At 46.7% G+C, this 16,871-nt stretch overlaps 1 protein-coding gene across 1 annotated transcript in view; it reads right to left on the bottom strand.

The window, feature by feature from the left end:
- FAT4 (FAT atypical cadherin 4) overlaps window positions 1-15,189 on the bottom strand; it is a 210,511-nt gene extending 195,322 nt beyond the window's left edge. Inside the window, exon 1 of the mRNA XM_074231539.1 lies at window positions 10,030-15,189. Within this exon, the coding sequence (XP_074087640.1) occupies window positions 10,030-15,189 (5,160 nt within the window). The remainder of the gene's footprint in view (window positions 1-10,029) is intronic.
- Between the last annotated feature and the right edge of the window lie 1,682 nt (window positions 15,190-16,871).

The raw sequence follows: 16,871 nt of genomic DNA, 5'->3' as shown, positions 1-16,871 counted from the left end.
ATTGTCTGTTCTTGTTGTCTCTTATGCTTTTTGTTTCTTCCTTAAGGATATGATTTCTCTCTCATCACATTCAATTTGGATCAATGTACAACATGGAAACAAAGTAAAGACTGACAGATTGCTTTCTGTGGGGGGTGAGGCGGGAGGGAAGTAAGATTGGGGAAAAATTGTAAAACTCAAATAAAATTTTTAATAAAAAATTTAACTTCTTTAGCATAGGTTTTTCATCTGTAAAATGGGTATAATTATAGCACTTGCCTCAGAGTTGTTATGAGGATCTAATGAGATTAGCAAAGTGCTACATAAATATGTTTATTATTATTATAGTAATAATAGTACTAATGCCTCATATTGTTATTTTTAATACAACAAATAAGTTACGTGATCTTTGGCAAGTTCACTTCCCCTCTCAAAGGTTCAGTTTCTCCATCTGTTCAACAAGAGTTGATCTCTGAAATGTCTTTAGCTCTAACAGTGTATGAATGGTTCTCAGTTCCTCTGAATTTGCCCATCTGGTTTGTAGCACAGGTTTCAGAGGCATTATTTTCAGGAGCTCATTATTGAAGCCACATTCCAGGTTCCCTATATGAGCTGTTCCACTAACGAAAGCCCATAACTTCTGTTATATTCCCTTAACTACTTCCTCTTCCGGAGACTACTGACACCCAGAAGTTATTGCTCCCTCCTGGTATTTTGTAGTTCACTTCACATCACATCACATTTCAGGGTTATTGCCCATAATGTGATTTAAGAAATAAAATAATTATCTGATAATTTTTCCAACACTTTGTTCATACTATTGTCCATTCAAACATTTACAAGATCCCTGCTCTATGCAGGAATCTACAGTAAATGAACTTTCATGGATGAGAATGCTGAAAAGCCTTTCAAATAAAGATTATGCCATTCATTACTCTTATACCCCATCCCCCATGTTGTCTGGCACATAATAGACACTTAAAAATGCATGTTGATTATTTTCTTCCTTCTAATCTCTTTTTGCTTTTCCTTTTCATTATCTTTCCTTCCTTCCCTTTCCCTTTTCTTTATCTCTCTTTATCTTTTTTTTTCTTTCTAATTTTTACACCTTTCTTCAGTCAGGTTCTCTGAGGACATATAATGACATTGTTGGTAAATTATTCTCTTCAAGAATTGCCAGTGGACAAGAAGAAATTAGGTGACTTGACCAAGATCAACAAGCAATACATTTCAAAGGTAAATTTTGATTTCAGTGCTTCCTGGCTCCAAGGCTAACCCTTTATCCACATACTATACTCACTCTTTCTGATTTCACTGATGGGGATAAAAATGAATTCACTGAGACCAATGTCTTTGACTAGGAAGTACAGCATTTTTAAAATGTATTGCCATTTAAAACAATCATGAAGAGTGGCAGTGATGCCCTGATGGATAACTCCTCTGAGAGTTACTCTCCTGATCCTTTCCCTTCTTCTCCCTCACCTCAAAAAAAAAAAAACCTAGGGAAAATAAGAAATAAGGCAAAGAATTTTTAACTTATCACACACTGTGCTCCCTGAGATCAAATACCAGGGTGAGATAACCATCCCATAAGTTTCAACTTTGCATAAAAATATATAAAGTAAACACTGAGAAGTGTATAATGACCCTGGAGGGAAATCATCCCCATCTATCACTAGCTCTAAGATTACAACAGATTCTGTTTCAAGGGAAGGCTCCTGGCCAATCAAAACAGGCAGCTACTGTCATATTATTCCAGAAAAGTCCTCCCTTGACTAATTAGTTCATTTCACCAAATTCAGAGGAAATCAATGCGTTTGTCATGGGACCCAGAAGGAAGAGAATTGTTTGACTTTGGCATACGGAGCTGATCCAGGCTCTCAGTACCAAAACATGAAGGATCCTTGGGATTTAAGTACTTATCTGAAGTGATGAAATTACTGAATCAAAGAACTAGGCACCAAGTCTAATCCAAACACAACGGAGAGGGTCTAAATTCGAAATCATCGCTGGTCAATCAACACTGGAGGCATTGAAGGTAGGTTGGTTATTGTATCAGGGGATAAAGGGTTGAATTCTACTTTTGATACCTTTTACCTCTGTGTCCTTGAGTAAATCACTTCCTTTCTCTGAATGCTAGTTTCCTTGCCCTTTATGTGTAAGCATTGAAGTGAGTGACCTCATGATTCCTTCCAGATCTAAATTTATGACCCAACGAATGGTCTGAATTTCTAGGGAACCCTAAAAGGGGAGCTCTTAACACTGAAATAATACTTTTCTCTACTCTACTGGTTGGTCAGTTGTTTCAATCATGACTGACTCTTTGTGACCTCACCTGGGGTTTTCCTGGCAAACACAATGAAGTGATTTGCCATTTCCTTCTCCAGCTCATTTTACAGATGAGGAAACTGAGGCAAAATGAGTAAAGTGACTTGCCCAGGGTCATGCAGCTGGCAAGCATCTGAGCCCAGATTTGAGCTCATGAAGATGGTCATCCTACCTCTAAGCCTGGTGATTTAGTCATGTCATCACCTAGATACCTCCCATGCATATACGGTAGTACCAAATTTGTAGTCCTACTTTGTAAATCAATCAGTCACTGTCTAAAGTCCTAGGGTTAGAAGAAGGTGCAAAAGACAGCCCCTGCCTGCCCTCAAGGAGCTTATAATCAAAGGGAAAAGCAATCTAATGTAGAATATGACATCTTAGTGATGTGATGTTCTCCAATGGAATGTCACGCTGATCCCAGCCTTATTTTAAAAGTTATCACTCCAAATGACTTCTTTGGGATATTCATCTCAATCACTCATTGGTGGCTTCTACTCAGTGGTCTATTCCTTAAAATGGAATGAGTACTCAAGTTAAAAATTAAGAGTTTAGCCTACATTTCAGGTTTGCAAAGTGTTTTATATGCATTATCTCATTTGACTTCTATGACAAACTTGTTAGAAAAGTATTCTGATCTTTTAAGGATTTGTAATTTTGTTGGGTGAGGTACTCTCAGTGTGAACATTCCCTCCAGGTAGGTAATACAAATATCAGGGACAAGGATACAGGACTGGATATTTCACTGCTATAGGGAACAAAGTGGAAACTTTCTACCAAGGAAGGGGAGCTATTTCTCTGCAAATTATACTTTTACAGACTTTTCGGGAGGATAAATAACCCCACCCATTGTCACACAGGGTCTTTTTGGGTTCAAGGTTAACTGTCCATCCACTACTTTTTTCCACTATTGCCTTTCTTGGCCAAAGATTATCACCATTTTATCCATAGGAAGGCTCAGACTTTTCTATCTTTTCCAAAGCTATGTAACTAATAAGCAGAGAGAGAATAGGAAGGCTGAGACTTTTCTATCTTTTCCAAAGCTACATAATTAATAAGAAGCAGAGAGCGGATTCAATCTGAGGGCTTGGAGCTCTTATTCCAACATTTTTTCTATTATATAACATGAAGAAATTTTATAACAATTTAATATTGAAAGTGAAGGGGGGGAAGAATGAGATACAACAAGATTTCCTATTCTAAAATGCATTTAAAAGCATTTTCCCTGCCATATCTTGATTATTCACCAAAAAGTTTTCTTTTCTATACATTCTATAAATCCTCTCTTCTTCTACTTTCCATTTGGTCCCAGAATAGATTGAATTCAGAAATAGTTCAAAGTTGGGCATCGAAGGGTGTGTTTGAGAGAATCAGAAAATAAATGCAACTATATGTCTGCATGTTTGAGTTCACCTGTGTCTCTCAGGACACATTCTAAAGGAAAATATAAGGGAGCAGTGTGGTTCAGTGGAATGAAGCCTGGCATGGGAAGTCAAAAGACCAAGTTCAAATTACACTACTGGCACTTGCCAGCTACATGAACTTGGGGAATTTCTTAACCACCTGGTCCTCAGCACCCTCCTCTGTAATGTGGGGATGTTAAGCTAGATTGTCTCTAGCTAGAGTTTTGTGACCCTAGAACTTGGTACAGGATGGTCTGCCTTTTAATTTTCATCAGCATGATAGCTAAAAAAAGTAACTATCCTAATACAGAATCAAAGTCAGAACAACTCTTCATGTCTAGGATTCTTCTTTTTTTTAGGTTTGTTTTTTTTTTCAAGGCAATGGGGTTAAGTGACTTGCCCAAAGCCACACGACTAGGTAATTATTAAATGTCTAAGGCTGCATTTGAACTCAGGTACTCCTGACTCCAGGGCCAGTGCTCTATCCACTACACCACCTGGCCACCCCTATGTTTAGGACTCTTTTGTTTTTTTAGTTTTTGCTAGGCAATGGGGTTAAGTGGCTTGCCCAAGGCCACATAGGTAATTATTAAGTGTCTGAGGCTGGATTTGAACTCAGGTACTCCTGACTCCAGGGCCAGTGCTCTATCCACTGCACCACCTAGCTGCCCCCTGTTTAGGACTCTTTAAGAAAACCATTCTTCAATGTTCCATTCTAATTCTTTGTAAATCTTCATTTCCACTTTTAGAGTGAAGAGTCTGGCCCAATAGTATGAATGCTTGACTATGCCTGTCTATCTGTCTTGGATTCATAAACACAGAGAGGAAAAAGATTACAGCTATGGAGTTCTCAGCAACTCAGACAATCAAGACTTGGTTCCAGTGATGATAAGAAAATGCTTTTATCACCTGACCTTGGGAAAGTCACTTAGCCTGAATGGACCTCAATTTCCCCATCTGTAAAATGAGGTGGTGAAAATAGTTAACCTTTCTAGCTTCAAATCTATGATCCTATAACCTTTGGATGCAGTGAAGAATGACCCCTTACTTATGTTTAATAAAAAGCCTAAAATGATAGATTGACATATATGGTATGTTTAAAAATACCCAGATCCAATTACCTTTCTTTGCCTCAGCTATCTGGGTCAAGAGCCCCCTAGACCCCAGCTGCTCAAACTTTTATTCAGTGGATAGAGCCCCAGGTCAGAAGTTAGGAAGAGCAGAGTTCATATCTAATCTCAGATACTTAGTAGATAAGTGACTATAGGCAAGTTACTTAACCTCTGTTTGTCCCAGTTTCCCCTCTGTAAAATGGGCATAGTAATAGCAACTACCTTGTAGCATTGGTTTGAAGATTAAATGAGATAATATTTGTAAAGCCCTCAGTACCAGGCATGCTACATATTAACCACTACATCAGTGACAGCTCTTATTTTCCTGTTACATAGAAATATTGAGAGAACATTGTCTGATACAATAAGATGCTCATTCTTTGTTAAGTTCTATCTTCCTCTCTTCTCTCTAGCCATGCCCTAGAATGGATACTTGTCCTGCAGCTGCCCAGATGTTGGCAGATCTTGACCCTCTTGGTAAAGAAGGTACCTCTCTGTTTCATTCCCAGAAAATTCCACTGAGTTTCAGACATTTTTCTTCAAGCTTCTGTACATCTTTCAAGTTTTGACTCTTCCACATTGTACCCTTACCTCAACCCATTTCTCAGAGTCCAGTTCATATATTTTAATCATATCTACTAGCTATTTAGCCCCAACTTTCAGTGAACATGGGTTTCTTCATCTCTTGTCCTGTGCTCTAACAACTAATTTTCTTATGATTATATGACCTGGATCCATAATGCTCATAGTTCTAGGGATCCATATTGATTCCATGAACTTTTGCCAAAGCCAGAAGCAGCCTCTGTGTCTACCTCTGATTGTAAAGTTTAATGTGAGGTTGGACTGTTTTAGGCAAATTGGGTCAGATTTTAGATGACTGTGGTCTACAGTGCAGAACTGTTGCTGCCTTCTCAGCTAAACCACCAGCCTATGCCTAATAAAGTAAAGGAAGTAAGTCTATTGGGTGGATGGGGATGATGAAGTGTCTCCCAAATGCTGAACTCAGAAGACTAGCCAAATGGTACATGAACAGGAGCAAAGTTGCTCGTACTGGGGAGTTCTCTAATCCTAAAGAAATTGTCCATTGCCCCTGGTTTGAAACTAAAAAGAGAAGAATTGGAAAGGAAAAGGAAAATGTGAAAATTTTCACTTTGTAGAAGTAGTCTAATGTCACTCCCCTGGAGCAAAAAGGGATTAAGTTTGAGATGTGATGTTTCTGCAACTAGAGAAGAAGCCTTTGTAGAAGCTTAACCAGGATGGGAGGAAAGGGAATTAAGGAAGGAGAATTGGAATGAGGGGATGGAAGAGAAAGAGTGGAGGAAAGAAAAGAAGGGGAAGAACAGAGGAGAGCTAGGAGGAGATCAGGAGGGAAAAGAGAAAAGGAGGGAGGAAGAAAGAGAAGAGAATGGAGGAGGGGAAAGTAGGGAGAGGGGAAGAAAACAATAACAGGGAGATAGGATGAAGAAGGGAAAGAAGGGAAGGGGAGGATGAGGGAGAGGAAAGGGAGAAAGGAAGGATAAGAGAATGGAGAAGAGGAGGGGAGAGTAGGGGGAGGGAAAGAGCAAGAGAGGAGAGGGGAAATGCAAAGGGGAGAGGAAAGAGAAGAATACATGAGGAAGTGAAGTGGAGGGAGAGGGATGAGAAAATGAACAGGAGGAACAAGGAAGGGGTAAAAAGATACGGGGAAAGGAAGGTGGAAAAAATGGAGAAGGAATGGGAGGAAATGAAGGGACAGAGAAGGGAAGGGCAGGGTAAGAGTATAGAATGGGTGGACCCCATGACTTTATGCAGTCTTCTGCTTCCAATGACAAAGTATGTAGAAGGAGAAAGAATGTAGCTGAAATGAGCTCACTGGCTTGCCATGGAATGTGATGTGCCTGGGTTCTTGTTTAGGACTCTGTTGCCTCATAGTCCCTTGAAGGCTACTTTATCAAAAGCATAGGAGCAAAGATTGCAAATGAGGAAGACTTTTTTAATCCAGATCTTGACAACTGGCGATAATTTATAACTTATTCCTTAAGAATCACAGTAAATTAATTATGTTTGTGCTGACAAAAAAAGAGAGGATTTTACTGTATATACTCAGAAGATGCGACCAATAATAATATGAAATTCTAGCTCCCAGCAACTGCTTTCAATATTCTGGGGGCAGAAACACATTTGCTTTTGATTTTAGGAGTGGTTTCTGCTCAGTAACTTAAACTTGGTTTACAATTTCAGCACTTTGGTTCACAGAAGTTATTTTAACCCTTACAATTTTTAAGAGAACTGAATAAGATCACTCTATTAAATCCAATCAATTCTCAAAATGCAAATGAACAGCATTGAAAGCTCCTCCAAACTCTATGTGATACCTTTAACCTTCAGGTGAACAAGTCTCTAACCCCAACCATTAAGAAAACGTCTGTGCCATTGTCTTTTTTTTTTCAAATATTTGACCAGTGTGAGTCATTAGGTGGTAATGAGACATTTTTCAGAATGAATATATATATGTATATATATATATATATATATATATATATTACAATAAAAAACTCATCTTTTAACGATAGTCATGCCATTCCAATTGCCCTACAATGTGCTCATGCTCTCTAATGTTTGGCTTACCCAGTGGCAAAAAGGCACCTTATAAGTGGTTTCACACATTTTAGCAAATCCATTTTCAGTTTGGGATGGATGGCCTAATTTCTTACATAGTAAAAATAATTCTGTTTACAAACTAGTCCAAAGTTTTCCATCCTGAGAAACCAGCCAAGTGGGGCAAAAAGGTCTTAAGTAAAAAGAAATCATCATTCCAGCCAACAACACATTAAACTGAGCAGTTCTCTAACTTAGCCTTGCATCCTTAAGAAACAAAAGACAAGAACTGGTGACTTAGAAACCAAATAAGAGAAGACATAGTCTGAGAAGGAAACTTGGCCTGGAGACTAGCTTCCAAAGTTAAACCAGGAGGCTGGAAAAAACCTTGCTCTCACAATCCTTGAGTATGCAGCAATGTCAGAGTACCACAGATAGATCTGGCTCACTCAGCTAAAACTACAGGCAGGGCGAAGTCCTTGAGAGGAGGAAAGTTAAAAAAAATGAAGACTTAAAAATGAAAAGGCTACCCACAAAACAATGCAAGCATGGGCCCCAGGATCATTAGCTCAGGGGTCTCTGGTCCTCTGCCAAGAATCACAAACCACACTGATAGTAGACGTTTTTGGCTGGTTGACAGAACCTTCCACTGAAGAATTGGGGGAAAGAATACTTCCAAAATAGCAAACGAGGAAAAAAAAGTTTCAGCTTGAGTCTGGTTTAGACTTTTCTGCATTTTGCTATTTAAGATAATGGTACGTGCATAATTGTTTTTACAAAATACAATAAAAAGTGACCTCTTAGTCACAATAGCCACTTCACAAATCTCACAACACACACACACACACACACACACACACAATTCTTGTTAAGAGTATTTTCTAGATGACCTATATCACCTTCAATTAAAAACACACAAATTCTAATTATAAAAATACCAATGAGGAGAGATCATTTGGAAGATAGTGGACTAAATCATTTCTAGTGGACATCAAACATATTATGGTTGTGGCCAAAAATAATGAAACAATACTTCTTAGCTGCCATCACATGGAACAATATAGACACAATACTGATGTGTTTCAAGAGGCAAACATATTATTTTTGTTCATTGATGAAACATTCCACATCACATTCCATGTTCTTCCATGAGAAAGAATAAGATGACTAAGATTCTCAGGACAGTGAAAACATATGAAGGTATCTCTGGAAACATCTCAACCAACTATAGTTCTATTGGTAACACAACTGTAGAATCCTAATCTTGCCTGCCCAAGTGGACTGCCATGTTACATAATGACATTTCCCTCAATAAAACTGCATCAGCTGATGGACAGTAAGCCGTAAGAGCCTTCCCTGTTTCAAAAGGGAAGTTTTCTGACTGACAATGAATACACCAGTCAAAAATGTGGACTTTATTCATTTGTACCAGGAGTTCTTAACCTGGGGACTCTCTGTGAAATGTGCATGTCTGTACATGGATATATTTACATGCATGTGTATGCCTATTTAAAAGTTTCACATACACATGTGTGCATATTCATGGGTATGTATCTATACACACGTGTAATGTTTATATATAATTAATGTGTTTAAATGCATTGTTGTTGTTGATTGTCCTTTGTTCTTGAAGTAAATAAACCATGATGACAGGGGGTGATGCTATGTCATGAAGGTGAATTGGATTTAAGTAAGGGGATGTTTGCTCAGTTACCACCCTCCAGATAACTGCAGATGGCTCTCAATGTGATGCTATCAGGGTTAAGTGACTTGTCCAGGATCTAAACCCTAGTAAGTGTCAAATGTCTGAGGTCAGATTTGAATTCAGGTCCTCCTGATTCCAAGGTTGGTGGCTCTATCCACTGGACCACCCAGCTGTCCCTACATACATATGCATTTAAACACATTAATCTGAGAAGGCATCCAGGAGTTTCAAAACACCACTTTTGGGGAAAAGATCATGGTCTCATGTTCCAAATGCTGAACATAAATTAGTGCTCTGACTTGATGTGAATAATATTAAGTCCTCAAGAGCTTTTTCCATTTCTTTCAGTGCACCATTGTCAAGTTCGAAAGAACCTTGGCTTACAACCTAGGATATTTAGGTCATAGAAAAATTCAAGATTTTAGAATCTGTATTTTTCATTGACCCTTTGCCTCTATGTTTACACCCTTCTGAAATTGCCAATCAATTGGTAGAAATTTGGTATTCTAAGAATAATTTAAATATAGTTTGATACTTAAGTTAGGAAAAGAAGTGAAATAAATAAGAAAGTTTTCTTTGACAGGATTGTTTCTCTTTAAGAATCTCAAACTTTCCATTCCAAAGAAGCTTTGAGATCATCTGGTCCAAGTCTTTACCTGAACAGAACAACACACCATGCCCCCCGCCCCCCACAAATTCTCCACCAAGTCCTAGCTGAAGATCTCAGTTTGACCAAGATTAAAACTTGTCAAGCAACTACTACTCAGAAAACAGTAAAAACCAATCACAAAGCATGCATGCTTTGGTACATGTCTGCTGGGCTCTCTAGAAACTCCAAGGAAGTATAATTAAGGCATGTGGTTATAGGAAAAAAAAGACATAAGCAAGTGATAGATGTAGAGAACCAACATATGAACAGAAATATTACCTCAGCTCTCTGGGTTCTAGGGAAGACAGTTGATTTTTCAATGGCATAAACATCCACCATGTAGAGGTGTGCTCCCTGCTCTCGATCCAGTATAGCGGCAGTCTGGATAATGCCTGTGTGGCGTCCAATTGTAAAGAGACGTCCGGCAGCTTTGTCCTGACACCGCACTGCAACTATATAATACTCCACTGGAGCTTCAGCTCCTCTAGGACTGGCTGCTTCAATGGAGATGACATTGGTACCAATGGGCTCCCCTTCCTTTAAAATAGTTATATATTTGGGTTGAGTGAAAACAGGCCCATCAAGTCCCTGAAGAATGATTGTCATTTCAGTGGTTGACTTCCTTCTCTCAGGCCCAAGGTCTGTGGCTGAAATAATGAGGCTGTAAATCAGTTGAGAAGGCACCAGGGCCGAGGACACCCTTAGGTCTCCACTATACCGATCCACCATAAAAGTCTCTGTGTCTCCATTGATTATCTCATACTCCACTTCTCCATTGGCCCCTTCATCTGGGTCAGCAGCAATGATTGTTGTAAGGATGGAGCCAATCACCACTGAAGGGTCTGCAGCTAGAGCATTTTGGGATATAAACATGGGGACATTGTCATTGAGATCTGTGACCAAAATTGTCACATTTTTCAAAGCAAATCGCCGAGTTTCTATGGGCACGGCCTGATCACTGGCTTTTACAGTTAATTCAAAGAGATTAGCAAATTCCCGATCAATTTCAGCATTGGTATATATGGTCCCTTTGACTTCATCGATGCCAAAATGGTTCCCTCTTGGCATCTGCTGAATGATGGCATAGGTTAATTGCCCATTGATATCAGCATCAGGATCATGAGCAGTGACAGAAAGAACAGAACTGCCGATAGGAAGGTTCTCAGTGATAGATTTAAAAATGTCTCCAGGAGGGAAGGTAGGAGGATTGTCATTGAAATCCCGAACGTGGATGACCACTGACATTGTAGATGATCGAGGGGGTCTCCCATGATCTTTTGCTGTGATGTTCAACTTGTACAAAGGCTGTGTTTCAAAATCCAGCTTTTTGGCAAGAAAAATACCCCCCGTATTTGGACTGATGCTGAAGGTGCCATGGTTGTTAGTCCCAGTGATGCTATAATGAATATCAGCGTTGTCCCCTGAGTCTGAGTCTGTGGCTGTAACAGAGGTTACCAGCTCACCAATCCTCATGTTTTCCAGAACATCCACAAACAGGATAGACTTGGGAAAAGAAGGTGTGTTGTCATTCTCATCCAAAATATCAATGCTTAAGGTGCAAGTTGAATTGAGGGAGACTGTGCCAGAATCCACTGCTTGGATTAGAAGGGAGTAAGAAGCTGTGGCTTCATGATCCAATTGGCCAGCCAGTGTCACTTGGCCGGTGGCACCATCTATTTCAAACATCTTCTCCTCATTTCCCTTGACCACAGAATAGTGAATCAGTCCATTACTGCCTTCATCTACATCAGAGGCAGATACACGTAAAACCTGGGTCAGGTTAGCAGCCAGTTCTGATATGGTGGCTTGGTAAAAGTCTTTTAAAAATTTTGGAGCATTATCATTGATATCCTTCATGTATACCTGTACTGTTGCCTGATCCTTGAGAGGTTTGGGGAGGCCCTGATCAGATGCTATCACCGTGAAGCTAAACACAGCAGCTCCTCTCTGCCTCATGAGGGACTCCCTGTCAAACTGGTGAGTACTGGTGATTTCCCCATTGATGGCATTCAATTCAAAATCGGGCTGCATAGTCTCAAATGAATACCTCACCTCCCCATTTGGCCCAAAGTCTTTATCAATTGCATTGATCATCCCCACAAAGGAGCCACCTCTCTGCTCCTCTTCAAAGTAAAATACATAGTTAGTGCTATTGAAGAGTGGCCTGTTATCATTGACATCTTCCAGAATAACAGTCACATTCACAGTAGCACTAAGAGGTTCCACAGCTCGGTCAGAGGCGACCACCAGTAAGACATACCTATCTTGGAGCTCTCTGTCCAGTTCACTTTTGATATACAACTGTCCATCGGGGAAAATCCCAAATGCATTTCCTGTATTTCCCTCTGCAATGCTGTAGGCAATTTCACCATTGGCTCCTGAGTCCTGGTCAGAAGCTTGGACCTTGAAGAACAGGGAGTTCACAGGTTGTGCCTCAGAAAGGGTCACCTCATAAGAGAGCTGGTCAAACACTGGAGGATTGTCATTGACATCATGGACAGAGATGGTTAAAATGAAGCTAGAGGACAGCTGGGGGACCCCCCTATCCGAGGCCAGGATCTCTACCTGGTAGGAACCAGCGTGCACATCCAAAGGTCGGAGCAAACTGATGTTGCCATTCCTTTCATCGATGGCGAACAGGTTCTTGGGATTTTGTTTCAGGCTGTAGAGTACCATGCCATTGACCCCTTCATCAGGGTCCAAGGCTTTGGCCTGAAATATGCTATGCCCCGCCTGCCAGTTCTCAACCACATTGACCCATTCCACCGCTTGAAGAAAATGGGGGGCATTGTCATTTAAGTCTTTGACTGTGATGTTCACCGTGGTCTCTCCTGTCACCATACCCCCACTGGCTACCACTTTCAGCTGATAAAATGATTGCTCCTCCCGGTCAATGATGCTGGCTGTGGTCAGGTGCCCCGTGACCTGGTGGATAGCAAAGACCCCTTTCTGGTCTCCAGTGGTAATCACATAGGTGATGTTGGTGTTCAGATCCATGGTGGATGCAGAAACACTGCCCACCTGGTAGCCCAAGGCCACGTTCTCAAAGACCACAAAGCTATAGGTGCCCTGACTAAAGACAGGGGGATTGTCTTGAGTGTCCAACACAGTGATGGTCACAATGGCCTGGTTGGGGGACTGCAGGTGCCCCCCATCTGTAGCCACAACCTGTAGCTGATAAGCTGTCTTCTCCTCCCTGTCCAAGGCCATCCTTGTGGAAATCACCCCAGTGTGGCTATGGATCTGGAAGCGAGATGTATCTCCAGCTGATATGCTATACTTCACGGTCCCGTTGGGGCCTGAGTCTGGGTCACTGGCAGACACAGTGGTGATATAGCTGCCAGCTGGCTCGTTTTCCTGGATGTGAGCAAAGTATTGGACTGGATAAAACACAGGACTGTTATCATTCACGTCCGAGAGACTCACATTGACCCGGGTCACAGAAGACTGGGGAGGAGAGCCGAGATCGACTGCCAGGACCAGCAGGGAGTAGAAAGCTTGCTCTTCTCGATCTAAAGAGGAAATGGTGCTCAGCCTGCCAGACACGGGATCCAGGCGGAAGGACCTCTGCTCGGTCTCAGTCTCCTGGAAGGAGAATCGGACAGTCCCGTTGTCCCCCAGGTCCCCATCCGAGGCCTCTAGGACCAGCAGGTCCGTCCCCGCGGGGGCATTCTCAGCCACAGTCACCTCGTAGCCGGCTTCCCGGCTGAACACGGGTTTTTCGTCATTCACGTCCAGGACAGTCACTATCAACTGAGCGTAGGATACCTTGGGGTGGACCCCCTGGTCCCTGGCGCTAATGTTCAAGACCACCTGGGAAGCCCGCTCCCTGTCCAGGCCCCCAGCGGCGGCAGTGGTCACCAGCCCGCTGTGTTCACTGATGTGGAACCAGTCCAGTTCGTTGCCGGAAACGATGCTGTAGCGCAGGTTGGCATTGAGCCCCGAGTCGCCGTCGGTGGCAGACACCCCGCTCACGTAGCTGCCGGGGGGCGCCTCTTCGCTCAGGTTCACCCGATAGACCAGCCGGGAGAAGACGGGAGGGTGGTCGTTGATGTCGTTCACGAAGATCACCAGGCTGGCCACCGAGGAGCGGGCCACGGTCCCGGGGGGCGCCCCGTGGTTGTCCGACACGGAGACGGTCAGGTTGTAGGACGGGATGCGCTCTCGGTCCAGGGCGCTGGCCACCTTGATGAGGCTCAGGTTGGGCACCTTGCTCCGCTGCACCTCGAAGTGGCGCTGCTCGTTGCCCCCCAGGATCTGCACCGAGATGTTGCCGTTGGCCGCGGGGGAGTCGGCGTCGGTGACGGTCAGCAGGGCCACCACAGTGCCCACCTGCGCGTTCTCATCCACCGAGGCGAAGCGCGACGTGGCCGGGAAGTAGCGGAACTTGACCACGGGGTCGTTGTCGTTCACGTCCAGCAGCTGGATGAGCGCCTCGGCCCGGCCCGTGAGCGCCGGCACGCCCCGGTCGTGGGCCTGCAGGGTCAGCGAGTACTGGCGCCGGGCCTCGTAGTCCAGCGGCTCGCGCACCGTGAGCAGCCCGCTGTCGGGGTCCAGGTGGAAGGGGCCCCCGTCCTCCTGCAGCCGGTAGCGGATCTCGGCGTTGGCGCCCTCGTCGGCATCGGTCGCGGCCACCCGCAGCACGCTGGAGCCCACGGCCGCGTCCTCGGCCACCCCCGCGCGGTAGCGGGAGCTGCCGAACACGGGCGGGTTGTCGTTGACGTCCTGGACCGTGACGTTGACGCGCAGGTAGCCCCGGCGCCTGGGCTCGCCCTTGTCCTCCGCCTCCACCAGCAGCCGGTAGCGCGCCGTGGCCTCGCGGTCCAGGCCGCCCTGGGACACCAGGTGCAGGAAGGCGCCCTCGCCGCTCGGGTTGAGCGTGACGTCCAGGCGGAAGCGGCCCGCCTCGTTGCCGCCCACGATCCGATAGGAGCGGTGATCCACCCCGTTGGAGCCGCTGTCCGCGTCGGTGGCCGTGTCCAGGATGACCCGGCGCCCGCTGCCGCTGTCCTCCTTGAAGGTCACCGCCACCGAGGGCTCGGGGAAGACGGGCGCGTTGTCGTTGAGGTCCCGTACCAGCACCCGGACCTCGGTGGGGTAGGTGGGCGCGCTGGACAGGACCACCAGGTTGACCACGTCGCTGGGCAGGCTCTCGCGGTCGATGACGGCCGTGGTGCGCAGGGCCCCCGTGCTGGAGTTGATGCTGAACAAGGCGTGGCTCTCGCTCAGCCGGTAGGTGAAGCCGGGCCGCGTCTGGATGGTGCCCACCAGGCTGCCGGGGGGCTGCTCCTCCAGCACCTGGAAAACCTGGCGCTGCTCCGTCGCCGCGCTGCCCGCCGCCCGGCCTGGCGGCGCCCACAGCAACCCCAGCAGCAGCGGGGCCAGCAGCCAGGGGGAGACCCCCCGGGGGCCCCGAGCCCGGGGAGCGCGCAGGGGCATGGCGGGGTCCGAGGGGCGGCCGACCGGCAGGACACAGAGGCCCTCACCCCGCGACGAGCACTAGAGACAGCGCCGAGGCCAGCCACCGGCTCGGAGCCGAGCCCGCAGAGGGGTCTCAAGGCGCTGCGAACCCGGTCCTGGCCCGGCCCATCTGCAGAAAGCTCCCGGGGTCCGGAGAGCCAGTCCCGGGCATGTTGCGGCTGAAGAGAAGGGGGACCGGAGGGGCAGCCGGGGTGGGGGGGGGGAGTTCCTCCTGCCCCCGGAGGAGGTCCCGTCGGCCCCTTTCCCCCCTAGTCCAGTCTAGCGTCCCCCGGCCGAGCCGGGACCCGGGGAGGGGGGGAGGTCTGTACTCACAGGCTGGGAGTCCGCCCTCTCCAGAGCTTCAAGTTTCAGACTTCCACGGGAGAGGAGAGGGCGGCGGAGGAAAGCCGCGGACAGCAGACGCGGAGCAGGTCCCGGGCTGCCGGCCCAGGAGGCGCGGCGTTCTAGGCTTCCTCTGCCCGGTTCCGAGCTGCGGGCGTCCGGCTCGCCTGGCTCCCCCACGACGCCGCCGCCGCCTCTCTTGGGGCTCTGCGGTCCGGAGCCAGCGACATGCTTTCACCGGGGCTGGGGCGTCTGTGCGCCCATGGCCGGTCCGTCCGGGGAGAGAGCAAGTCTCTCTTTCCTCCCGAGCTGGGCGGAGTCGGGCCGGGGCCGGGGCTGGGGCTGACTCCCCCCGGGCCCTTCCCTCACCATGCCCGGGGAGGGCCTCCTGGCTCGGCCCCGGGCTTCCTCCGGGGGTCACTTAGGTGCGCTTTGGGTTCTGCGGGCTCTGAGGGCCGGCTCCGGCTCGGCTAGGCACCAGCTCGGCGGCGGGCGCTCCCACCTCTTTCTGGGGGGGGTCTCTCTGCACCCCTGGGGCTGCCCCCCTCTCCCCGCCTCTCGCACGTCCCCAGGCACACGCGCGCACTCGCCCGCTGGCGATGCATGCACCCCAAGGTCGGGCAACACCGAACCTGACAGCCAGGGCCGCGGGCAAGGGCCAGGGAGAGCGGAGGGAGAGCGGCACAAACTTTGCAAGCTCGCCCCTCATTGATCGCGGCTCCTCACTTCTCCGAGCTGCTCTAGCTTCGGGCCAGCTCCCCGGCCCGCCCCGGCCCCGGCCCATTGGAGCCAGCCTAACCTCAGCCCCGCCTCACATTCCTGCCTCCGGCTGCCGATTGGACGGCCCGCACGCTCATCCAGGCAGCTGTAGGGAGGGGTGGGAGCCACAGGAGGCGGAGGGGAGACGGAGGGGGTGATTTCTTTTCTTTCTGCCTGATTTTTTTTTTTGTCAACTCTTGGCAAGCGTTGGAGCAACAAAAAGGGCCTGCCGGCGAGGGGTGGGGGGGCGGCAGTTTTGCAGAGAAATAACTTTGGTGGTTGGGACAAGGGGGGACCGTTTGGATGCTCCAATGATAATAATTCAGGGGGAGAAAGAAAGGAAGACGAGGGGGGCTGGGGGGGAGGGAAGGAGGGGGGGATTAAGCCAAGCTCATCTGGGAACTGGGCCTGCAAATAGGCATTAACTATTTCCTGCCCACTCCCTGCCCGGGGCAGGGAAGTTGCTGTCCAGCATCCCTAGCAGAGTGAGACTCTAGGTGTATGTCACCTGCCAGGTCACCCGGGGCCGCCCAGCGCTGTCCAGAGTGCTGCTTACCTCC

The sequence above is a fragment of the Macrotis lagotis genome, chromosome 3 (assembly GCF_037893015.1).
Source record: "Macrotis lagotis isolate mMagLag1 chromosome 3, bilby.v1.9.chrom.fasta, whole genome shotgun sequence".
Classification (NCBI taxonomy): Eukaryota; Metazoa; Chordata; class Mammalia; order Peramelemorphia; family Peramelidae; genus Macrotis; species Macrotis lagotis.
Note: the sequence above shows the minus strand (reverse complement) of the source record. Positions and strands in the feature narration are given on the sequence as shown.